This window comes from Humulus lupulus, chromosome 6 (genome assembly GCF_963169125.1).
Source record: "Humulus lupulus chromosome 6, drHumLupu1.1, whole genome shotgun sequence".
In the NCBI taxonomy this organism is placed as follows: Eukaryota; Viridiplantae; Streptophyta; class Magnoliopsida; order Rosales; family Cannabaceae; genus Humulus; species Humulus lupulus.
The window spans coordinates 53,043,231-53,071,164 of record NC_084798.1 but is presented as its reverse complement, the minus strand read 5'-3'; the positions used below and the strand labels follow the sequence as shown (position 1 = coordinate 53,071,164).

Sequence of the window (27,934 nt, the reverse complement as noted above, 5' to 3'; positions counted from 1 at the left end):
TATGTATTTAAGTTTAAATATAGTAAAATTGAAAAAATATATATATAAAAAATTAATATATAATGATGCGATGCAGTGTAGTGCGGTGCAGTACGGTGTAGTTTGAACCATATTTATAAGGTTCAAAACCACAAATCACATCGCACAGGGCGGTTTGGTAAAAATACAAATAGCAACAGTACCGTAAAAAATTTCAAATTATAAATTGTGATGCATTATGGTGTGGTGCGGTGTGGGCAATTTGTGCAGTGTGTGTGGTTTGATGTACACTCCTACATCATATCAACAAAAATTAAGAAAGTCAGAACATTACTGCATGTTTTTGGTAACGCAAGTCCATTTTAGCTGAAATATTGTCTCTACTTTAGTTGACATAATCATGTTTGAACTTCACCCTCCAAATATTATTAAACCATATAGAAAAATGATCATTATATTACTGAATACATTAATAATTAAATAGTACTAAAATTATAATTATCCATTAGAAAAATATTGAAATTAGTATAAAAACTAATATACCACTTAGATACGAAGTAAAAAACAATAAACATTATTAAAATTCAATGTAAAAAAAAACCCCTGCTCTAATATTTCTTAATCAGAATTTTTATAAATCATTTGAAAAACTGTACAAATGTGCATTTGATTTATTTTTATATCAATATTACATTTTCTTGGACTGTAGGCATAAAACAGAAGCCATTCTTATTTTGTAAATTTTAAAATTTAAATTTTGTAAGAGTGAGATGATATTATGACCAATTATTAAAGTTTCAGTACTTTTTTTACATTGACTTCTGCTACAGCAGTATTCATAACAGCAATAATGCAAATGGTAGATTTTAATTTTCTTTAGTTTCTTTTTATTATTTAAAAATAAATAAAAATGAAAAGGATTAGTTAAAGAAACGAAAACATCTTTTGATGTTTTGGTTTTATTCCTCTTTCAAAGGTAATCATTTTCTTCTTTTTAGATATTCGAGTTTTGTCTTTTTATTGGTTACAAATCATACGGGCTTCCTTGCATTATTTTTGCTACTTTTTCGTCAAAAATAATTATATGATGCATCATTGCATTGCATGATTGGTTGTTGGCCAAGCTATGTCGTATCTTTCTCTGGAAAAAAAAAAAGAGAAAAATAACAAGAAAAGTAATTGTTCAATTTTTTTTCCTTTTAAAATATTGGAAGAATCTACAGTATGTCTAAGAGTATAGTTGCATGTTGAAGCACATGAAAATCACGTGCTTATGATGCTCGATCGCCTTGGAATCAACTTATTACCGCCATTCCTTGTGGGGTTGCGCGTTTTCACCGCTATGCATGAGTTTTTGAATGATGCTCTTGCGTGTGTAATAAAAGTTGAAATGGAGAAACTTGTTTACTTCTTCAAAGAATTTGGTATTGTAGGAGTAAAATAAAGACATGAGTATGAATGATGACCTTGTGACCCAATGGTCCCTAGATTCCTTTGTGAAATATCAGAAAGCTAAGCTCCAACACCATGATCTCAAGGCACCCTCGTTGTTGGGCTACGTCGTGCATGGGAATAATAATAATCAAAGACAAAGTAGATGAATGTAGCCATTGATTGGGACAGTGTAAAATTGGCCCAGACGTGGTCTTGCGGGATGAGGTGGGTCTTCAGTTCACACCATGTTGTGGTGGCCAAAACAAAAGCTATTCTCCGTGGTGCTCACTTTTGTAGGCTACTAAGCTACAACTCAATCAATTTTTGTTGGGTCCGCCCCTTTGACCTGGGCTTTGAGCCCAGAAGAAACAAAAGAAAAAAAAATAAGAAATTATAGGAAATTGCCCAAAATAAAGCCATCAAGAAGGTAATGTCTTCAATTTTAAAATTGTAGATAAATGACTATTTTACATTGTTGATTACCTAAATTGCTATTTTTTATAATTTATTTATTTATTTAGGACTGTATGACTTTAATATAGTGGTATATGTATATTAATTTTGTTTAATTAGTTTTTATTTTAAAGTTATATTGATTTTTTAAGTTTTTTATAGGTTGTTGGTATATTATTTTGCAATTAGTGTATATGTTTTTTGTAGTATGGTATATAATTTTTTTTTGTGATATTTAATTTCTATTTTATTATACATAGTGGTAGTATATAATTTTGTATCATGGTATATACATTTTAATGGTAGTATATAACTTTGTTAGCATAGTATATACATTTTTTAGTAATAATTTTGTAAGTTTTGATGGTATATTATTTTTCAACTCAGTATATATATTTTGTGGTATGGTATATCATTCAACAACCCATTAAAAACGAAAAAAAATCAAAATAACTTTAAAATAAAAACTAATTAAACAAAACTAATATACATATACCATAATATTAAAATATTTAGAATAAAATAGTAATTTGTTAAAGGGTATATTTGGTAATATGTGATATTAAATAGATGATTAGGCTATTTTACTACAAAATTAAAAACATGGACATTTACTTACTTTCACACAAGATTAAGGGTCATTTTGCATCATGCCCAAAAAAAAAAAAGATAGCAGCACGTGAGCTGATTTGATTCAGAATTTAAATGATTGAAAATTACATTTTATATGGATTTTTTAACAAACTTTGCAAAAATATAGCTTATTTTGAAAAAAAAAGTTATTGTATGGGTTTTTATGAATTTAATCATTTTTATGGGTTTTTTTTTCATATTTTTGTAACAAATCATTATTATACCATATTTTTATTACTAATTACTGTTTATTAAAATAGAAGGGTAGTTATGTAAATTGTTATTTTATTTTATTTATTATTCATTCAAAAAATTTACATTTTGAATTTTTTACATTTTTTATTTGTTTTTATGTTTATTTTTTATTGCTTTTTACCAGATTGTTTTAACTTTTTCAATTTCAGTTTTACCTCATTCTCTCAATTTCAGTTTTACCTCATTCTCTCTCCTCCGCCTCTCTCCTTCTCTCTCCTCTGTGTGCGATTTCTGCCTCTGTTTGGCGATTGTGGCAATTTTCTGGGTTGTCAATCTAAGAAACATTGGCGAACGAAGGACTAAGGCGAACAAAGCTATTCAAGTGCTCTACTTTTCCGTCTCTACTTCAGGCAATGGGACATCAGGACCATCACTGCACACGCCCAAAGAGGTTTGCTTTGCTCCATTATCATATCATTCAATAAACTCTTGTATTTTGACTACAAAATGTGCTTTTATAAATACAAAATAAAAATGATGTTAGAAAGTTTATGCTGCTCCTCCTTTGCTCAGGCCACAAACGTTGGGACCATCTCTACTCTGCTCACGGTGGTGGACTGACTGTGATTGACCATCTCTTCTCTCAGCCAAGTGAGTTCAGTCACAGTTATTTATAAATTTAATGTTTTTTTTTTTTGCACAAGTGTTCTCCAAAACAAATCGACCCTTATATATATATATATATATATGTATGTATACTTGTTCAATTCTAATTTGATTAAATGTAATTGGGGTGTGTCTTAGTTTATATGATTATTTATATCTATTTTTATATATGGCTGTGCTTGTTTGTTACGAGTCTGAGAGTATTTTCATTAGGTAGTTTGATTTTTTTTATTTGATGGGTTTTCATTTTCGCTTGTTTATTTTGGTGTTAATATTTGTATTAGTGGCATTTTTAGGTTAAGAAACTAGCTTGTTATTGTTTATGCAAGACAATATTTGTATTCATCTGTCTCTTGAAGTTTATTGTCATTAACTCTAACTCTATTGGTTTCAGTTATAACACACTTGTTTTGGTCTTATATGGGATTATTTGCCTAATTTAGCATCATTTGAATGATGGTTTCAGGACCTTTTGTTTCTTTTCTCTTTTTGAGTATATCTTTTTCTAGTACTAGAGAAAACTGTGCCAATTTTGTTAAAAAGTCATTTTAAAACCATTTTTGTGAATAAAGTTAAGAGATAAATGAATGAAACTAAATTCAAGTACAATAACAAGTATGTACAATTTTTTTTTTAATTTTGGATTTGTGTGAAATTGTTTGTTTGATTTTCTAAAAATTGTTTGGTTTTTTTGTTTTTTAGGTTTAAGAAATATGATGATAACAAGGTAGAGTCATCAATCGATTTCACTTTCATGTTTTTAATGTTGTTTTTTTTACTTAATTTGTTGTTTAGTTTATTTATAGTTAATGAAATTTTATATGCTCGGTAACTGGTTATCGTTTTATTTTATTTTTTATTTTTCTTTTTTTCATGTTTTTGTTTGTTATAGGTAATTGGTTACTTTGTGATTATTCTTGTTTTAAATGTGTTGTTTAATTGTTAATGTAATTGGTTCTTTGTTTAAAAAAGTATCTGTTTCTAATAATAACAATGTTAAGTAATCATTTTATTTTTGATTTTAAGTTAACCCATTTTTATAGTTGATTTGTGGATGCCCTGTATAGGTTGCAATGTAGCTTGTTAGATCTATGAGTAACCGGTTACCCTAGTTGTGTATACTTTTTTATGTGGTGTTTAATCTACAGTTATCTAGTTACCCTAGTCGTGTACGCTTTTTTCATGTGTTGTTTAATCTACAAGTAACTGGTTACCCTAGCTATGTTTGTGATTGTTTATAATGATTGTAGATCTACAGGTAACTGGTTGCCCTAGCTGTGTATGCTTTTTCATGTGTTGTTTAATCGACAAGTAACTAGTTACCCTAGTTGTGTTTGCCTTGTATAAGTTGCAATGTAGCTTATTTTTGTGTGTGTGTGTGTTTATAATGTTTGTTAAATCTACACGTAACTGGTTACCCTAGTTGTGTTTGCCTTGCATATGTTTCAATGTAGCTTATTTTGTGTGTTTGTTTATAATGATTGTTAGATCTACAGGTAACTAGTTACGCTATGTAATGACCCAACTACTCTAGACTTTTGGACCATTAACGAAACTATACATACAAACCCTTAATAAAACTTACATTGCGAAAATACCATAACTTTATTAGAAAACTTGTAGAAATAAGAGTTACTTACATAAAATATCAAGTAGGATATGGGATCCCATTGTCTTAAAAACAAAACATAATTTAAAATAAAAGGAGTTACATAGCAAGTGCGGAAAAATACATGTAAAACCATAAAACAAGACTACATCCTCGAAAATCAAACTCTCGACTCCTTGAATCTGTTCATCACCGATACACAAACCCCAAGCATCCACGAACCTTACCGCCACTATAGCTATTTTCTTGCACATATAAACAAAAAGGAATGAGCCTAATGCCCAGCAAGGAAAATCTACCACATAGTTCATATACATAAATTTCACAAGAAACATAAAAACTTAACATAACACTTATATCATACACATACTATAATGGTCATTATTACTTGGGGTCCCATAGACTAAACAAGTCATATGCCCATTAGATTAGTGGAGTCCTACTAGCTAAGCAGGTCATATGCCCATAATCTATTTGGGGCTTGTTAGTCATATGGGTCATATGCCCAAGCCTACAACATACATATCATAACACATATCATAACAAAGAAAACATAAGATAACATATAATAAGCATATAACATATAAATTTCTATCCTATTTTCCTTACCAAAGTTACCGGGATAAGAGGTCAGCATTGGGACTTTAGAACACTCCTATTAACCATTATGAAAGGGTGAGTCTATAGAAGAAAAAGCAAAATGAAAGGAATGGAAGGACTAATCCTTGAGAAACATACTTACCAAAAACTTATGTGCAAGTTCTTAGATTTCCTAACCAAAATAAGAATAAGGTTAGAAGGCTGGTAGAAGATTATGAGAACTTAAAGAAAATAAAACCAATGAACTAGAGTGTGGAAATACCTTGAAGACTTGTAAGACCAATCTAAACCTCGAACCGAAATACTATGAAACCGTACTTCCCCAAGTGTTTGATAAGCTTATGATGATCAAGCTTATGATTTCCCCACCCAAGTGTTTAACTCTCACACTCTCCTAGCAACTTGCAACCTCTGAACTTAGAGTAAAAGGTGAATAATGGCTGGGTACTAGGCCCTATTTATAGAGTTTAGGAATGAAAGGATCTTAATTTCACTTGAATAAAAATAATGGCTTTTTAGGTGAAAATAATTTGAATAATCGTTCGACAGAGGCTGAAGACTTGTTCAAAAAGGTGCTAGAATTATCAAGAGGTTGAATGGCTGAATGGAAAAAGAATTCAAAAACTTTCAAAATAAGCTGAGAGGGGCGATATATCGCCTGGGCCAGTATGCCCGAGGCAGTCGTGCATCGTTTCGTGTTTTCCGTATCTACGTGCTGCGATATATCGCCCCCTATAGCTGCGATATATCGGCATTCGCTGATTATTTAAACACGAAATTACACATTTTTAGCTAAGTTTGAATGGAGTAAACAGCCTTGACTAAGCCCTCAAACGTATTCAAAGCTACTGACTGACCTTAGAGCATTCAAACTTTACCCTTATTAAATTTAATCCTCAAAATACTTAATCCTTAATCACCCATACATAACATGTGCTTAAAATCCTATTGGTTCTTCTCTAAACCCTATAGTATAATAAATATTATCCTAAATATCAGTCATATTAATCAAACCTTAGGTTAAAATTAATATTCTTAAACTATAGGTTAAACTTAGAAAATCTACAAGTACTACTATGATTGTCCAAATAAATCCCAGTCTGAACCAAAAATCCACAGTTACAAAGATAATGCTATAAATACTATAATACTACTATCTATCTTAGCTAAGTAAAGTTCTTGGACTCTACAACTCTCCCCTACTAAAAAGAATTTCGTCCTCGAAATTTACTTACCAAATAATTCCGGATACTGGCCTTGCATGTCCTCCTCCAACTCCCACGTTGTCTCTCGTTCAGAACTATTACACCATAGGACTTTGACTATAGGAAAGCTCTTGGACCGTAACTGCTTCATCCCCCTATCTAGGATGCTAACTGGTCGTTCCTCGTAACTTAAGTCTTTCTGGAGTGCTATTGTATCGTACTTGAGGACGTGAGATGGGTCTGACACATATTTGCGTAACATCGAGATGTGGAACACGTTGTGACTATCGGCTAGTGCTGGCGGTAGGGCTAGTCTATACGCAACTGGTCCCATTTTGTCCAATATCTCAAAAGGACCTATGAATTGGGGACTAAGCTTGCCTTTCTTCCCGAACCGCTTGACACCTTTCATAGGAGATATCTTCAGGAAGACTTGATCTCCAACTTGGAATTCCACATCGCGTCGCTTGGCATCCGCATAGCTTTTCTGACGGCTTTGAGCAGCAAGCATACGCTGTCTAATAAGCGCTACTGCTTCTTGAGCTTGTCTAACAGCTTCGGGCCCTAGAAGCTGCCTTTCTCCTACCTCGTCCCAGTGCAACGGTGATCGGCACCTTCTTCCATATAGCAACTCATAAGGTGCCATCCCGATCGTTGACTGGTAGCTGTTGTTGTATGAGAACTCGATCACTGGCAAGTACTTAATCCATGATCCTCCGAAATCAAGTAAACACGTGTGTAGCATATCTTCTAAAATCTGAATCGTACGCTCGGACTGCCCATCTGTCTGAGGATGAAAAGCTGTACTAAGGCTTAACTTAGTACCCATAGCTTGCTATAAGCTTCCCCAAAATCTTGATGTAAACACCGATCCTCTATCTGACACTATTGTCTTGGGGATTCCATGCAACCGTACTATCTCTTGGATGTAGACGTCTGCATATTGGTCTGCCGTGTATGAAGTCTTAACAGGCAGAAAATGAGCCGACTTGGTTAGTCTATATATTACTATCCAAGCGCAATCATGCTGCTTATTCGTCTTTGGCAGACCCGTTACGAAGTCCATGGCTATATCGTCCCACTTCCATTCTGGTACGCTAAGCGGTTGCAATAAACTTGCAGGCCGCTGATGCTCTGCTTTCACTTGCTGGCATACAAGACACTTAGATACATACTCCACTATGTCGTTCTTCATCCCTGGCCACCAATAGATTGCCTTGATGTCATGAGTCATCTTGGTAGACCCTGGATGAACTGAGTACGGGGTGCTGTGCGCTTCTTCTAGAATCGTCTTCTTAATACTTTGATCATTTGGCACGCATACCCGATCCTTATATCTCAATAAGCCTTGGCTAGATATTGAGAAATCTGTAGTCTTGCCTTCTCCGACTGCATCCATATGTGCTGCTAGCGTGTCATCATGTCTCTGACCAATCCGTATGTCCTCTAGCAAATTCGATTGGATAGACAAGTTAGCCAGCTTGCCTATAACTACTTCTATTCCGGCACTGATAAGCTCCTGCTGTAGCGACTTTTCTATTCCGACTAAAGCTGCTAAATTCCCATAAATTTTCCTGCTAAGTGCATCGGCAACTACGTTTGCCTTTCCCGGGTGGTATAGGATTTCGCAGTCGTAATCCTTTACTAACTCCAACCACATGCGCTGCCTCATGTTGAGCTCCTTCTGAGTAAAGAAGTACTTTAAACTCTTGTGGTCCGTATAAATCTTGCACCGTTCTCCATAAAGATAATGGCGCCAGATTTTTAACGAAAAGACCACCGCTGCCAACTCCATATCGTGAGTTGGATAGCGCTGTTCGTATTCCTTTAACTGTCGTGAGGCATAGGCTATCACCTTGTCATTTTGCATTAGTACGCAACCCAATCCTTGCTTCGATGCATCGTAGTAGACAACAAATTTATCGTTGGGTGTCGGTACACTGAGTACTGGTGTTGAGCAAAGCTTATCCTTAAGCAATTGGAAGCTTTCTTCACACTTATCATTCCAGTTAAACTTTTGTTGCTTCCGGGTCAGGTTGGTGAGCGGAGTGACTATCTTTGAAAAGCCCTCTACAAACTTCCTATAATAACCTGCTAGCCCTAAGAAGCTTCTTACTTCTGATGCGTTCTTTGGTCTGGGCCAATCCTTCATGGCCTCTACTTTTGATGGGTCTACTGCAACTCCGTCTTTCGATATAATGTGCCCGAGGAACACCACTTCCGAAAGCCAAAACTCGCATTTCCTGAACTTTGCGTAGAGTTGATGCTCCTTCAATTGCGTCAAAATCATCCTCAAATGTTCCTCGTGCTCTACTTCATCCTTGGAGTATATCAAAATGTCATCGATGAACACAACGATGAATTTATCTAGGTAATCCTTGAAGACCCTATTCATTAAGTCCATAAACACGGCTGGTGCGTTAGTAAGACCAAAAGACATAACCAAGAACTTGTAATGTCCATAACGAGTCCTAAAGGTTGTCTTAGGAATATCTTCCCCCTTTACCTTGAGCTGATGATACCCGGACCGTAAATCGATCTTTGAAAATACAGTCGCGCCTCGGAGTTGATCAAACAAATCGTCGATCCGAGGTAGTGGGTACTTGTTCTTAATCGTTACTTTGTTCATCTCACGATAGCCTATGCACATCCGCATACTTCCGTCCTTCTTCTTCACGAATAGTACCGGAGCTCCCCATGGTGAATGGCTTGGCCTAATAAAACCCAAGTCTAGGAGTTCTTGTAGCTATGTCTTTAACTCCTTGAGTTCCGTAGGTGCCATCCGGTATGGTGCCTTAGAGATAGGCTCGGTGCCTGGTACTAATTCTATCGTGAATTCTATTTCTTGAGTTGGCGGCAATCCTGGCAAGTCATCGGGAAATACTTCTTGAAATTCTTGTATAACTCGAACATCTCCAACCTTAAGTGGTGTCTCCCTTTCCACATTTGTGATGCTGGCTAGGAACGCTTGACATCCTTTCTCCATCATTCGTTGAGCTTTGAGAGATGATACTAACGGGGTGCGCAATCCTGAAGCTTGTCCCATGAAGCATCGTCTCTGGCCGTCAGGGGTCTCGAACATCACCTTCTTGCATTTGCAGTCGATCGTTGCGCCATGTCGTGCTAGCCAGTCCATGCCTAGTATCACGTCAAAGTCCTTGATCACTAGCTCTATCAGGTCTCCTTCTAGTTCTATGTCCTCAATCTTGATCGGTACGCCTCGTACTATTCATGATGATAGAACTACTTTGCCCGAAGGCAACTCGGTTACAAACCTAGTTCTAAATCTTTCACTAGGTTTGTCTAGTTTTTCTATCATTCCTAACGAGATATACGAATGACTGGCTCCCAAATCAAATAGTACATAGCATAAATTATTGAGGATAGAAACCTGACCTGTGACCACCTTGTTACTAGCATCAGCCTCTCCTTGGGTTAAAGCAAAAACCCTAGCAGGAACCATCTTTTCGTCCTTCTTCCCTTCTGGCTTTTGCTGAGGACAATCTCTTTTACGATGCCCTTCTTGACCACAGTTGAAACACTCCTTGGTGTTTGCGTGGCATTCTCCAGGATGCTTCTTCTGACACTTAGAACATGGCGGGTATTCCACGTAGCCCGGCCTATTTCCTCCATTATTCGTACGTGCCCTTTTATCGCTATCGACTTTCTTGTTATCAGGATGCCGTCTTTTCTGGCCGTTACCATTGTTTCCTGATTGATTGTTGCCATTGTAATTGCTGGACTGATTGTTGCCGTTATGGCTGTTGCTCTGACTGGTCTGCGGTTGATTATGATGTCTTGGTTCAGGCTTACTGGCTTCTTCTTTGCTTACATTGGCCTGCAACCTTTCTACTTCAATTGTCGTCTCAAGAACGTCGGCATATGTAGTGTTTCCCGGGTTTGCTAGCTTAACCCCCATCTCGATCTTTGGTCGAAGTCCTCTAACAAACTTGTTCACTCTCAGAAAATCGGTTGGAACCATCTCAGAGGTGAACTTTTCTAAGCAGTCGAAATGACGAGCATACTCCGCCACTGATAAATTTCCTTGCTTCAAGTTGGCAAACTCCTCAACTCTTGAAGCGAGTACAGCTGAGTTGTAGTACTTTTTGTGGAAGAGTTCCACAAATCGGGTCCATGTCATGGTGGCAGCATCATGGGATTGCTGGACCAAATCCCACCATATCCTGGCATCCTTCTTGAGTAAAGATGAGACGCAGGATATGCGGTCCGCATTACTGAGGTTCATGTGCGTCAGAATCGGCTCCACATTCCTTAGCCATTCTTCTGCCTCAAAGGGGTCTGTAGTCCCTTCGAAGTTTGGAGCGTGCTGCTTGCGGAACCTCTCATACACTAGCTCTATGTTCGGTACTGGATATGGCGCGTAGTTCGTCATTGGCCATCCCCCATATGGACCAACTTGTGTGGGGTGCTGGGGCCATTTGTTGTGGCTGCGGCTGCGGTGGAGGCTAAGGCTGAGTTTGAGCCTGTTGGCGTTGTTGCTGCAGAAGTTCCTCGACTTGCTGTCGCAGTCTAGCGATCTCCGCAGTGTTGTCAGCTGGTGGTGTTGGCGCGTTGCGGCGGGCAGTAGCACGCACTGCCCTTCTGCGAACTAGAGGGGCTTCATTGGTTGCTGGGATGGCGTTGGAGGCGTTTACGTTAGTGCGTGCAGATCTTCGGAGCGACATCGTAGCAGAGTTCTAACAGTTGAAAGAAACATGTTAGAACTTTACCTAATAGGCTCTAAGGCAAAAACTTATTCTAAAACAAACATATCTCGGACCTATTTATTATGACTTCTTATGAAAAGTTATATAAGTCTTTATTTATTATTTAGAGTGGGTTTCTATACTTAGAAAAACAAGTCATCTTTATTTTCTAAGTGTGTTTCTAATCATCCTATATGACTTAATTCTCAGGCTCGAAACTTATCTTTGTTCCAAAGTTAACCATATTGAGGGAGGGCTGGGATCAGTAAAATCGTTCCCTCTACTATGGCCCCCTAACTCTGAATAAGGAAACTTGGTTCATTGATTTGTATCCACCCTCACCGAACTTAGTCATTATTCATTTTATTTATTACTTATTATGATTGCGAAAATAAAATCAAACTCATACATGATAATAAAATAGCATGTTATTCATTTGGAAAAAAAAATTCACTTATTACAATCATAAAATAAAGAAAGAAATAAAACAAACAAAACTACTATTCTAAAAATCGGGATCTTCTACATCCGATCCTTCATCTAGCATATCGTCATCTACCTCCTCATAATCATCATTGTCATGAGCATCAAAATGTCCTCTAGGAAGGTTTGTGAGAATCCTATGTTTTTGCTCATTTGTGAACTGAAACTCGAATTTTGCAGTGAACCTAACTAAGATGAAATAATAACGCATTGCTAATGGCAGTTCATCCTCATCATTCATGGTTTCCCATATTTCTTCTAAGGCTGCTATTACAGGATGGAAATCTTTAAATAGCCTAATTATTAGTACATATTGTTCCGTTGATCTTAACATTATTTGCTTAGACTCTTGAAGGTGACCTATCTCTTGGTGGAACAAGAGCAATCTTCGAGTGATTCTTTCTAGTGCTCCTACAGTGTTTCTTGGCTCCCTTATTCTTTTTAAAGCCTTAATGGCTCGGATATCCTGATAGGTTAGAGCTCCGTTCATACTTAACTGAAAACATAAACACTAAAGTTGTTAGCTATACATAAACAAAATAACTTATAACTTAAATACTTACTTAGCGGTCAGATTCGAAGCTTTGAGCGTGTGTATCAAGGAGAACTTCATGCGAAGGAACCGTTTGCTCTGATACCAACTGTAATGACCCAACTACTCTAGACTTTTGGACCATTAACGAAACTATACATACAAACCCTTAATAAAACTTACATTGCGAAAACACCATAACTTTATTAGAAAACTTGTAGAAATAAGAGTTACTTACATAAAATATCAAGTAGGATATGGGATCCCATTGTCTTAAAAACAAAACATAATTTAAAATAAAAGGAGTTACATAGCAAGTGCGGAAAAATACATGTAAAACCATAAAACAAGACTACATCCTCGAAAATCAAACTCTCGACTCCTTGAATCCGTTCATCACCGATACACAAACCCCAAGCATCCACGAACCTTACCGCCACTATAGCTATTTTCTTGCACATATAAACAAAAAGGAATGAGCCTAATGCCCAGCAAGGAAAATCTACCACATAGTTCATATACATAAATTTCACAAGAAACATAAAAACTTAACATAACACTTATATCATACACATACTATAATGGCCATTATTACTTGGGGTCCCATAGACTAAACAAGTCATATGCCCATTAGATTAGTGGAGTCCTACTAGCTAAGCAGGTCATATGCCCATAATCTATTTGGGGCTTGTTAGTCATATGGGTCATATGCCCAAGCCTACAACATACATATCATAACACATATCATAACATAAGAAAACATAAGATAACATATAATAAGCATATAACATATAAATTTCTATCCTATTTTCCTTACCAAAGTTACCGGGATAAGAGGTCAGCATTGGGACTTTGGAACACTCCTATTAACCATTATGAAAGGGTGAGTCTATAGAAGAAAAAGCCAAATGAAAGGAATGGAAGGACTAATCCTTGAGAAACATACTTACCAAAATCTTATGTGCAAGTTCTTAGATTTCCTAACCAAAATAAGAATAAGGTTAGAAGGCTGGTAGAAGATTATGAGAACTTAAAGAAAATAAAACCAATGAACTAGAGTGTGGAAATACCTTGAAGACTTGTAAGACCAATCTAAACCTCGAACCGAAATACTATGAAACCTTACTTCCCCAAGTGTTTGATAAGCTTATGATGATCAAGCTTATGATTTCACCACCCAAGTGTTTAACTCTCACACTCTCCTAGCAACTTGCAGCCTCTGAACTTAGAGTAAAAGGTGAATAATGGCTGGGTACTAGGCCCTATTTATAGAGTTTAGGAATGAAAGGATCTTAATTTCACTTGAATAAAAATAATGGCTTTTTAGGTGAAAATAATTTGAATAATCGTTCAGCAGAGGCTGAAGACTCGTTCAAAAAGGTGCTGGACTTATCAAGAGGTTGAATGGCTGAATGGAAAAAGAATTCAAAAACTTTCAAAATAAGCTGAGAGGGGCGATATATCGCCTGGGCCAGTATGCCCGAGGCAGTCGTGCATCGTTTCGTGTTTTCCGTATCTACGTGCTGCGATATATCGCCCCCTATAGCTGCGATATATCGGCATTCGCTGATTATTTAAACATGAAATTACACATTTTTAGCTAAGTTTGAATGGAGTAAACAGCCTTGACTAAGCCCTCAAACGTATTCAAAGCTGCTGACTGACCTTAGAGCATTCAAACTTTACCCTTATTAAATTTAATCCTCAAAATACTTAATCCTTAATCACCCATACATAACATGTGCTTAAAATCCTATTGGTTCTTATCTAAACCTTATAGTATAATAAATATTATCCTAAATATCAGTCATATTAATCAAACCTTAGGTTAAAATTAATATTCTTAAACTATAGGTTAAACTTAGAAAATCTACAAGTACTACTATGATTGTCCAAATAAATCCCGGTCTGAACCAAAAATCCACAGTTACAAAGATAATGCTATAAATACTATAATACTACTATCTATCTTAGCTAAGTAAAGTTCTTGGACTCTACACGCTAGTTGTGTATGCTTTTTCATGTGTTGTTTAATCGACAAGTAATTGGTTACCCTAGTTGTGTTTGCCTTGCATAGGTTGCAATGTAGCTTATTTTGTGTGTGTTTGTTTATAATGATTGTTAAATCTAGTGGTAACTGGTTACCCTAGATGTGTTTGCCTTGCATAGGTTGCAATGTAGCTTATTTTGTGTGTGTTTGTTTATAATGATTGTTCAATCTATAGGCAATTGGTTACCCTAGCTGTGTATGTTTTTTCATGTGTTATTTAATTTCCAAGGTAACAGGTTACTTTGGTAAGTAACTAGTTTCTTTTTTGTGTTTGTCTATTTCTAATTTTGCTATATAATCAAATTTATTTGTGATTTTTAGGTGTTTTTGTTTTATATTTGATTTTTTTTTGTTTTGCATAGTTTGTAATGTAGCTGGTTAACTTTTAAAGTAATTGGCTTCCCTTGTAGTTATTAGTTATTTTAATTTTTTTTTTTTTTTTTTGCAGGCTATGCATTATATGATCAAACTAGAGTTTTAGTTTGGAAGTAAGGTTCAACAATAGAATAAACATGAGATTATAGCTAATTTGAACAAAATTTTCACCAAGAAGCAGAAATCTATGTATAGAAGAACTCCTTTTGGATGCCAAAAGAAGTTGATGCTCTGTTGTTTCGCCAAGACATTGCTTGTTAGTTTGTATTTTCATGGGAAGAAGAAACAAGAAGATGGATATTTGACTAACGATGAGTTCAATGATAAGTTTTTAGAGAAAAGGCATAAGATGAGGAAGATTGTTGCATAGGTTATTTAAGAAGCTTTTGGAAATGATATTTGACTTTTTTTTTTTATTTTGTTTATGTTCTAGACCAGTTTAGCTTTTGTAAATGATATTTGACTTTTAGAAATGATGACCAATAGTTAGTTGCATACTTATCTATTTTTAAACTGCTACTTTTGTAAGACATTTGTTACTTAAGACTATTTTATATATCAATTGATCTTTTTTGTGTTATCCATCTATTTTATATATGTTTTGTTTTGTATATTTTATTAAGTTTTTTTTTCAGGAATGTTTTAATTGTTGATGATTTTGTTATCCCTATATTTTTTTTTGGGCAATTGTTAGATTAAAGTGACCATTTTCTTGTTTATTTTATTGTAATTTCCATTTATATATTATATATATTTCACTTTTTATAGCAACTGAGTTGTTTTGTTTATATTTCCTAAGTTTTAAAGAATGTTTTAACTGAATTTTGAACATTCAAACATTTATCAAAGCCAATTAACAAAACATACGTAGAAACGAATAACCCACCAGGCATGGCTGCGTATCCATTGGGCATAGGAGTTTTTGTTATGTTAATTACCACACCATTCTTCATTTTGCTGATGTTTCTTTGTTTAATTTTGAGTTCCAATATGTGATTAGTTTTCCCATAAATTGAATTTTTGTTAATTAAATTTTCCCATACAAATTAAGGAAAGTTTAATTCCCATATTTTTGTACATTGATGGCTAAAAAGCCATATTTTTTAAAAATTCCCTTTAAATGAAGAAAAAAAAAGACTGTTGTGCAAGTGAAAGCAAGCCGTGGCCAGACAAGAAAAAGAGAGAAAAAGGAGCTAAAACTAGAGAAAATATGGTTTGACGAAGATTGAGTGGTTGATTTTCATTAATTTTAGGTCAAATTTTTAACGACAACCCTGCAAAGTGCTCTACAAATCTACAGGTTGTGTTTTGGTGTTTGTGTTAGATATACATATTGCCTTAATTGAAAAATTAAGACTATTTCTACTCTAAGCAAAAGAATACATACGAACAAAGTGATTGATTAAATAAGTTACAACTCTATTGCAAAAAATACATGTAAATATAGAAAGATGTAGAATAATAGATTAATAGAAAATACAACTCTATAACAAAATGATACAAATAAACTAAAGGATGAAGAACAAGAGATATATATGGAAGTACAACTCTATAGCATAAAGATACAACTAAATATATAAATAGACAAATAAAGAGATGAATATAAAAAGCAATAGAAGAAAGGAAGAACAAGAACAAAACACAAACGCTCTCACTCACACAACCAAAGTGAAGAGCATTGGAGATTACCAACTTAAACAAAGTTTACAACCTTTGTCAAAAAAGCTTATTTCCCCATATCTCAAGCACTAAGGGATTCTCTCAAATGGAAATAGCTCTCTAGAATAAACAAGTCTCTATGTGATTTTCTAGTCAAGTGTTCTAGTGGATAGAAAATGGTGTGTCTAACAAGTGAGCAATAAGCTTCTATTTATAGAGTTTTGAAATACCTTTTGAATTTCAAATTCCACCAACCCCCATGGTTGTTACCAATGTTTAATTGGATGTTTATGAAATTAAAATGAAGATTTGAGAGTTACTTAGTTGTTGGAAACGTTCAATATTGGATAAAACTAAAGTTGGAAAAAATTGTCAACGCTCTAGGCTGTGGGCGCTGGCTTCTATCCCCCAGGCCGCGGCCTGGGACAACACTGGCCACAGCCATAATGCTTTTCAACTACCCAATTTTCCAAACTTTTCCAAAATGTTCCAAATTCATTCTCACTTGATTTTGTAACTTCCATACACATTATGGGAGTTAAAATTACATCTCCAACAGCTATATCTCTTATGACTTTGACAAATTCAAATCAAAACGTGCAACATCAAATCTACACATTATTAGGTAATATTTGGAAGTTACAAATTTGTAACTGTTTTTGTAAACCCCAAATATGTTACACATTTTGATATTCACACTATCCAAAAATGTAACTCTCGTATATATTATGTTACAATATGTGACACACTTTGTCACATTATTGAATCTAAATTTGATACTATAAATAATATAACATTCATCCACTAGATTAAATAGTTCACTATTGTAATACTTATTTAATCAATCAACATTATATTTAAAATATAACATTTTCCCCCACTTGATTAAATAATAACTCTCTCATATACAAGCCATTGCATTGGTGCATAAAGTAAAGTGCTCTTCAACTTGATCTTTACTATAGTGTAATTATCACAAGGTTTGTTGAAAATTTGTGTAATGACCCAACTATTCTAAACCTTGGACCATTAATAACTACTATACTAATCTTAAGAAAACGTACATATGAAATAACCATAACTTTATTTAAAAACTGTAAAGTAAAGGTTAAATACATAAAAATTCATTTAGGATATGGGATCCCATTGTTTTGAAAATAAAACAAAACATAACTTAAATAAATTTGTTACAAAATTAAGTGCGGAAAAATAATACATAGAAATCATAACTAAAAGACTAAAAAAAAAACTTCATCCTCTAATCGAACGCTCAGTCCATCGATTCCATCCTACCTCAATACACATTCTCAAGCTGCCAAGAATCTTTCCGCCGCCATAACTATTTTCTTGCACATATAAAACATAAAGGAATGAGCCTAATGCCCAGCAAGGAAAATCTAACACATAATTCATATACATAAAATTCATAACGTAGCATATAATAAAACATATCATAAACATATGTCACACATACTATAATGGCCATTATTACTTGGGGTCCCATAACTAAACAAGTCATATGCCCATTAGATTTGTGGGGCTTGCTAGCTAAGCAAGTCATATGCCCATAAATTTATTGGGGCTTGTTAGTGTACAGGTCATATGCCCAAGTCTACAAACATACATAACACACAAATCATAAGTTAACATAACATATAAATCATAAGATAACATATGGCATAACACATAATATCATATCCTATTTTCCTTACCAATATATTGGGATGATGAGAACAAAGTCGGGATTTTGGAACACTCCTAAAAACCATAATATAGAGGTGAGTATTCTAAAAGAAATCGATGAATGAACTAAAAACCACCGAGAATATTCTTACCGACAAGAAACCTCAAGTTCGAAGAACTTAGATGCCTAACCAAGAATAGAGAAGACTGAGTTAGGACTATAAAACTAATGAAACAATACTGAAAGGAACTAAGAATAGGAATACCTTTGAAATTGTTATGATCGAACTACACCTCGAAACCGAAATACATACTATGAACCTTACTTTCCAAGTGTTTATTAAGCTTATAATGATTAAGCTTATAACCCCAATCCAAGTGTTTATCACTCTATAGTCTTACTAGCACTTGGAAGGCTCTAATCAATGCTTGAAGAATGAATGAAAATGCTTGGTGCTAGGTCCTATTTATAGAGTTCTAGGAATAAAAATCTTCTTTTTGGCTTTGAATAAAAATAATAAATTTAATTGAAAATATTTGAATATCCTTCAGCCAAAGGCTTAGGAATTGGTCAAATTGTTCAGAGAGATTTAAGGATTCAAAGCTTAATTTTTAAAACAACAATAATAAAAACAAATAGAATCCTAACTTCTAACTCCCTAAATCTCATAACTCTAAACTCTCCTGCAGTAAAATCAACACATCTGGAGTTGTAGAACTTCGATTTAGACTCTCTTTATACCGTTAGAAAGCTTATTAAATTATCTACAACTTTATATAAATACTATTTTTCAAAATTCATAACATAACTGGGTCAAAAATAGGTCGGAAGTTACAGTACCCTAAAGTTACGAAAAATCTATTTAATTATCTAAATAACACAAATAAATAAAATTGTGATAAATGTCATGCTCCTTACAGATTCTGGTGAAGACTAAGTCTTATATTTCCCTTATTTTATCATTAAAATAATAATTTATTAATAATCATACATATGACAAATGACATAATCCTATTGGCTCTATCTAAACCTTAGGAATAACCATGCTCATGACAAGTGTCATATTTTTATTAGCTCTATCTAAACCTTAGGTTATAATAATTATCATATTAATAACCAGCAATATTAATCAAACCTTATGTTATAATTAATATTCTTAAACTATAGGTTAAACTTATAAAATCTATAACTATTGCTAGGAGTTTCCAACTAAGTTCCGGCTTGAAACAAAATCCACAGTAATAACATACTATAACTACTACTAGCTATTACTATTACTACTACTATCTAACTAGCTAAGTAAAGTTCTTGGACTCTACAATTTGATTGCACTTGGCATTGAACCAACTTTTCATGATAATAAACCGGTGATAACACACACACTTTTGCTATGTTCACTTGAGACCTCTTTATCTCGCTTTGCACCGTTAATGGTCATGTGCATTTTCCATTCATGGACATTCTTGAGAATACTCACTATTATCATGAGAGGAAGCACCACCCCTAGGTCCATATAGGTAGAACTCTTACAGTATTTTGCTACCATAAAATACTTGTCTTCTCAAGAATGTGTTCTATTAAAAAACCTCTTGGTTTTAACCCTCAAATTGGTTATTCACAAGTACTCATTTCTCAAATGGGACTATTTTGATGATAATTAATATTCACTTGAGTGACTTGTTATTACCTATTGAACCTAACACTAGTTAAGTAACTAGCATTAAGATAGGTTACAATCAATTGTGAATCTCTCTGGGGAGTTTAAGTCTCATCTCTTGAGATGAGGTAGCCATTAAATCTCTCGTTAGTGGCTTAGTAAAAGGATCTGCCAAGTTTTCATTTGTTCTCACATAGGATATTGAGATGACTCCTCTTTGAATCAATTATCTTACATATCTATGTCTTAGACTAATGTGTCTAGAATTCCCATTATACACTCTGTTGTATGCTCTATCCAATGTTGATTGGCTATCACAATGTATCGATATAGTGGATACATTCTCTTTGATTAAGGGTATCTCCATCAAAAGATCCCTTAACCATTCGACCTTTTTGCTGATAGCAGCTAGAGCTATGAACTCTGCTTCCATAGTGGAGTGAGATACACAGGTTTGTTTCTTGGAACCCCAAGAAATTGCACCTCCACCAAGTGTAAATACCCAACAACCGGTGGAAAAATTGTCCCCTAGATTGGATATCCCACTTGCATTCGTATATCCTTCTAAGATTGAAGGAAATTTGGAATAGTGAAGGCTTAGTCCTTTGGTTTTCTTCAGATAACCTAGGACTCTTCCAATAGCCTTCAAATGATCCACACTTGGATTACTTGTAAACCTACTAAGTTTACTTACCACAAAAGCTATATCAGGTCTAGTATATTGAGCGACGTACATAAGACTTCCTATAGCACTTGCATACTCAAATTGGGTCACCTCTCTTCCTTCATTCTTCTCTAGTTTTACACTATGGTGGAATGGAGTATTAGCATCTTTAACCTTGAGGTGGTTAAATTTATTCAATACTTTCTCAATATAGTGGGCTTGCCCCAACACAAAGCCCCAACTATTTTTCCTCACTTTGATACCAAGTATTGTATCAACTTCTCCAAGATCTTTCATCTTGAAGGTTGATGATAGAAACATCTTCGTTTCTACAATCCCTTTCATGTTATCACTTAAGATAAGCATGTCATCAACATATAGACTAACAATGATCACATATCCCTTACAAGTTTTGGAATACAAACACTTATCTCCATTGTTATGTCTAAACCCATTCGACATAATGCCTTGATCGAATTTCTCATGCTATTGCTTTGGAGCTTATTTCAATCCATTTAAGGATTTTACAAGTCTACACACTTTATGTTTATACTTTGGTAGGACAAACCCTTTGGGTTGTTCCATATAGACCTCCTCCTTAAGGTTACCATTCAAGAATTCATCTTAACATCCATTTGATGAACATATAAGTTGTGTATAGAAGCCAAAGTGAACAAAATTCTTATAGAAGTTGTTCTTGCAATAGGCGCATAGGTATCGAAATAATCAATACCCTCATTTTTCGTAAACCTTTTAGCTACTAATTTAGCTTTAAAGGTTTGGATAGTGTCGTCGATGTGGTATTTTCTCCTAAATACCCACTTACACCCAATTGGCTTAGACCCTGGTGGGAGTTCTACCGATTCCCAAGTGTTATTGGAAAGAATGGAATCTATCTCATCATTCATGGCTTCTTTCCAAAATGCACTATCTCTAGATTTCATGGCTTCTCTATAAGTCTTAGGATCATCCTCAACGAGAAGTACAATTAGAGCTTTCCTAATGACTTTTTATCTATTTCCTTATACCATGTAGAATGAAATTCGTTGAAAATCTATCTCTTCCAATCCTAGAATTTTCTATTTTCTAACCCTTTGACTTCTTCTAAGTTCAATGGGTTTCTCTACATTCCTTTGAGAATTCTTCTCTTGAGAATTATTTTTGGAAGTATATGCTTGAGAATTGTTCTCATATAACAAATTATCCTTTAGAGAGTTTGAAGCTTGAGAATTGTTGTCACATAACATGTTCTCAAAGAATTCAATTTTCCTAGATTCTATCACAACATTGGACTCTATGTCTAATATCCAATAAGTTTTACTATTGTTGGCATAACCAACAAAAGCACACTTTATGGCTCTTGAGCTTAACTTTGTTCTATTAGGTTCGTTTTCCTTGTAATATGCAAGACACCCCCACACTTTGAAGTACCCTATATTGGGTTTATTTCTTTCCATAACTCATATGGAGATATCTCATTTTTCTTCATCGATATTCGATTAAGAATGTGACAAGCGGTTAACAACGCTTCACCCCATAAGTTGAAGTTCAACTTAGAAAACACCAACATAGAATTTATCATATCTAGATAAGTCATATTTTTTCTTTCGACAATATCATTGTGTTGTGGTGTATAAGGTGCAGTGTACTCATGAATTATGTCATTTTCTTCACAAAATGCATTGAATTCATTAGTGAAGTACTCACATCCTCTATCACTTCTTAGCACCTTAATCTTTTTATTTAGTTGATTTTCAACTTCTAATTTATAAAATTTAAAATCACCAAATGTCTCATCATTATGCTTTAAAAATAAATACATAGGTATATCTACTAAAGTCATCTACAAAAGTAAGAAAATATATTTTACCACCTCTAGTTAAAACACCATTTAATTCATAAATATCACTATGGATTAAATCAAGTAAATTAGATGATCTTTCTACACTATGAAATGGTTTCTTTATTATTTTTGCTTTAACACATGTTTCACATTTCCCATAGTTTTTAATGTTGCATGCAATCATACCACATTTTACTACTCTTTTCATGGTTGAAAAACCAATATGAGATAGTCTAAGATATAAAAATAAGGAATCATATTCAACAATATAAGTGGAATTAATTTCTTTATTGATAACATTGAAAGTTACATCATTGGTGCACAACTTAACCATACCCTCACAAGAGTACCCCTTTCCCAAAAATACATTGGACTTGGTAAGAATAAGTTTACTGGACTAAAAAATGGCCTTAATGCCATTTTCAACATTTGTTAATATTCATTCACTAACGTAACCAGTTACATTTGAAACAACACTAAGAATTATGTTGTGCTATATTGCAGATATGGAATCCATAATGACATTGATTCATTTTGGAGGAAAATAGACTGATAGATATCAGTATGATGACTACACCATGATTGGACTGATAATACCTAGTGAAAACTGAGATAAAATGCAATATTCAAAATACTAAGCTGAGTTACCAGTTATCACCAGGTATGCCACTAATGAAATTACTCATTGACAATTCATTCATATTCTACATTGAGCTCAAAAAGAAGCAAAATGCAGTAACAAAGCTGCCACTATGCATCACCACTTTTGATAAAATAATAGCTGAAACTATTGAACACAATACATATGAAGAAGAAACACAAATACATAACACAGATCTAGAAATGCTAGTTCTTCAACTAAACAACCAGCAATCAGTTACAGAGTTACAATATGACGAAGCAACCTGCACGACAAATAGCCAAGTACAAACCTTCCCAAACATTACAGACATAGTTGATAATGTAGCAGATTTTATCATAGGGAGAACAGAAGAAAACAAAAGAAAAGGAGAAGAAGATACAAAAATTACAACTGATCATAAAGTCTTCAAAGTTGAAGAAGGCCAGATTTATAAGGACAAAAAATTCTTGAAATCTTCTCTATGTTATTATGCTATGATCCACACCATCCAATTCAAGACAAAAAGATATGAACCGAGAGAGTACCTGGTAACTTGTGTGGATGACAATTGTAACTGGTTACTTAGAGCTTCAAAGTTCAGGAAAACAGAAACATTTAAAATCAGAAAGTATGTAAAAACTCACACCTGCTCCTTGGACATCATTATGGAAGACCGCAGGCAGGAAAATTGCAATGTGATTGGAGAACTAGTAAAAACAAAATACATGTCAATAAAGAGAGTACACACACCAAATGACATAATCTTCGACATGCTAGATGATTATGGTGTTTCAATGGGGTATCAAAAAGCCTAGAGAGCAAGAGAAAAAGTTTTAGAATTTGCAAGAGGAAACCAAGATGATTCATACCATAAACTTCCCATCTACCTTCACATGCTAAAAGTCTCGAAGCCAGGTACAATAACGCTCCTTGTTACAGACAATAAAGATCACTTCAAATATATGTACCTAGCATTTGCAAATTCCATCAAAGGATGGAAACATTGTAGGCCAGTCATTGTGATAGATCAAACTTACTTGAAGACATCATTTGGAGGAACTTTATTCACTGCTTCAACAATTGATTCTAACAACAACATATTTCCATTAGCCTTTGGAATAGGAAACTCTGAAAATGATTCATCATGGTTGGTTTTTCACAAAGCTAAAGGAGACATATGGAGAAAGAGAAGGTATTGTTTTCTTTTTTATATTCTTATTCAAACAAACTAAACACATAAAATAAACTGTTTAATAATAATTCAGCAATATAATAGTAATAACAATGTAAAAAAATAATAGTCATATAAATTAATGGAACCAGTTACTTAATTTGGACACAATAACCAGTTACTTCATCGTGATTTTACAAACAGGTATAGCAATCATTTCAGACAGGCACAAAAGCATAGAAAATGCTATAGACAATGTATACCCTAAAGCTTTCCATAGAGCATGCATATTCCACCTGCTAAACAACATCAAAGTCAATTTCGGTGTCCATGGGGAGGACCTAAACATAAACTTTGTGAAAGCAGCAAAGACATACAGGGTATAATCATTTGAGCACTACATGCACGAAATAGACAAGATTGACACTCGCATAAGACTGTATTTACAAAAAATTGGATATCGCACTTGGTCTAGATTCCATGCTCCAATAAGAAGATATACAATGATGACATCAAATATAGCCGAATCGATAAATGTTGCATTGAAAGCTGGAAGAACGCTGCCAATCACTACAATGATGGAAGGCCTTCGAAGTTTAGTTCAAAAATGGGTATGGAAAAATGGCAATGAAGCGAACGGAACATTCACAAAAGTAACAACAGATACTGAAACTGTGCTCAGAGAAAACTTTATTTGGGCCATTAAATTTCAGGTAACTAACATATATTCTGCACTAAATATTATTTACCAAAACATTCGGTAACCAGTTACTAATAATTACCACAGTAACCAGTTTCTAACATGTATTCATCTACTAAAATAAACAGGTCTTCCCAGTAAACACTATACTGTACCAAGTTGTGGTAGAATACAAAGAAAATTTTCTGGTCAACCTAATGGAGAAAACATGTGAGTGCAAAAGGTTCCAACAAGATGAAATACCATGTGCACATGCAATAGCAGTATTTGCCAATACACGGCTGAAAACATATGATTATGTTGCTGATTACTACAACACTACAACTATGAAAGCAACATATGAGTCAATTGTTCATCCATTGCCAAATGAAAGTGAATGGACACTACCAGAGACTTTAAACAAAATTGTCCTACCACCAAAATTAAGAAAACCACCAAGCAGCCCTAGAAGGAAAAGAATCAGAACTAGAGGAGAACCAAAAGTGCAGATTAAATGTGGAAGATGTGGGCAACCAGGACATAATTGAAAAACATACAGGAATGAACTAATCCCAAAGCAGCGAAACCCAACAAAGCCAAAGAAATTAGACAAATAAATTTGTAAAGAGTAGATAGACTACAATTTCAATTCATTCAATTGATATAATAAAATTGTATCCTAATGTTTTCTACTTCAATAAAAGTATAGACTTTTTAAGCATTTAACATTTTATAAACCTTACACTCAAGTTCTTGGTTACAACACAAGTTATTCAAATCTGAAGACTCAAGTACCTGGTTACAACACATGTTAAAAAAAACCAATTACTATAAATAAATTTAACAAACGACTATATATACATGTAACAAACGACTTAAAAAAACTAGTTACATAATCACATATCTTTCACACAAAAAAAACATAAATATATAAAAAATAATAAAAATAAAAACTAAAGAAATAGTAACCAGTTACCTGAAACATATGGCTTTCACTATCAAAAACAGAAGTAACCGGTTACACCATCCTCATACAAACCTATTTATAAAAAAAATTAACATTTACAAACCAATTACATAATGAAGTATCTCTTTAAAAAACATTAAAAATTCATGAATAAAAAATTATTATAATTTAACAAAAAATAATTCATAAATTAAAAATAAAATAAAAAATTGTACCCAGTTACCTGTAATGTATGACTGATCTTTTCAAACAATACAATAACCAGTTATCCATTAGCACACAAACTTCTCAAAAAATAATTGAAACCTATATGAAAAATAAACATGTACATAACAATATCTTCAAACTTCTAAAAAAATCACCAAGTCTATTGAAAAAAAACATACACATTAATATAAAATACAAATAAAAAAAACTTTATATTAAGCCAAAAATGTGAAACCAGTTCTTTACGTTGACCAAAAAAAAAAAAAAAAGTACCCAGAAACAAGTATAGTACTAAACCAGTATCCAGTTACAAACCACAACTTCACTTTTAAAATAAGACATAGTCATTAATACAACTTTAAAAAACTACAAAAATCTCTACTTATAATTCCTCCTCCTCTTTGATTTCTTTGATGGAGCATCATCTTCTGTCTTGTACCCACTAATCTACTTCTTTTCCCATGACTATACAAGTCAATGGCGAGATAATCGCGACAGGTAACAACTTTGGTAGCCATGTTCTTTGGGATGTCATCAATATTCTTATGGATAAACAAATCAATATACTTGATAACAAATACTCCACAATCACTGAAAAACAAACAGAAAACAAAAAATAAAATTATTAAAAACAAACATAATAAAAAAAATAAACAACAAATTACAAAAATCAGTTACTTATTTGTCCTCTTGAGAAGGCAAGTCTTTGGCAAAGTTAAAATCAATTGGATCCTTCTTCCCAACAGAATATGGACCAACATTCAAGTCCATATCTTTCCTAGAAACATAAAAATCAAGAAAGTCTAGAAAATATGGTAAAACAACAGAAGAAGCATTCACATATGGCAAAGCAATACTCTCATTCTTCTTCCTCACTAAAGAGTTGGAAAAGTGGATAAAAATCCAATGCAATTGAACCTTCACATGCACAGGAAAAAGAACATGATCCACATCCACCCAAGGAGTGTTACAAAACAAATATTTACCAATAATATAATCTGAAACCAGGTTATCAAAACGAATGCTGCTTGGAGCACATTTGGCTGCAAAAAAGTTATCATACAAACCCTTGATAGTTGCGTCAAACCAATAGTCTGTAGTTGTAACCCTCTTGTTCAAACTATTACTCAACTTAATCTTCTTCCTCAAGTAATAAAAACAAACATTGATATGCTACAAAAAATAAATAAACAAACAAAAGTTAGGAACTTGGTTACTAGCCAATAAATAATAATCAAAACAAGTTACACACAATACTACAAGAACCTAGTTACTTGTAAAAAAAAATCTCGAAACCAGTTACAAACAATACTAAAAGAACCCGATTACTTGTCTTAACTATCATCAACAAAAATAACAAAACATCTAAACTCAAAAATACTGGTTACAAAGTATTATACCAAGAACCTGGTTACTTACAGTGTCCATAAGCTCCTCCCCATAAGTTTGAAGCTTGTAAAACCATATCTTCTCAGAAATTTTAACAAAAGAATAATTCATCGGTGGATTGATAATATTATTAACATCAGAAAAAAAATTTCTTCTTTCAAACAAAAAAAATATTATATTAACAGACATTTACATATCAAGAAATATAATATTAAACAAAATAAAAAAACATACTTAATTTTAAGAATCATTTTATCCCCAATCCATGTAATATAATCTATGCATTCATTCTTTGAAACATCATATCCAATTTCATCTTTAAATGGAAGCAACCCTCTAACAATCAACACTTCTTCTACCTTCCTCTTCACATTTTCTTTTACTTCAAATGAACCAAACTCAGTAACAAAAGGAGATTTAACATGAGTACTAGGTTTAGGCTCCGTCTTTTCAATAGCAACAGGAACTTCAT

The 27,934-nt window shown here is 33.8% G+C and overlaps 1 protein-coding gene and 1 long non-coding RNA gene across 2 annotated transcripts; both read left to right on the top strand.

Moving 5' to 3' along the window:
* Window positions 1-2,868: 2,868 nt before the first annotated feature.
* LOC133784021 (uncharacterized) lies at window positions 2,869-15,500 on the top strand. Its single transcript, XR_009871079.1, has 3 exons — window positions 2,869-3,145; window positions 3,268-3,345; window positions 14,994-15,500. It is a non-coding gene; the product is annotated as an uncharacterized LOC133784021 (long non-coding RNA).
* An 8,511-nt stretch (window positions 15,501-24,011) lies between these two features.
* LOC133785092 (uncharacterized) lies at window positions 24,012-25,447 on the top strand. Its single transcript, XM_062224350.1, has 3 exons — window positions 24,012-24,241; window positions 24,696-24,933; window positions 25,049-25,447. The coding sequence occupies exons 1-3, from the start codon at window positions 24,012-24,014 to the stop codon at window positions 25,445-25,447; spliced, it is 867 nt and encodes a 288-aa protein (XP_062080334.1).
* The last annotated feature ends 2,487 nt before the right edge of the window (window positions 25,448-27,934 follow it).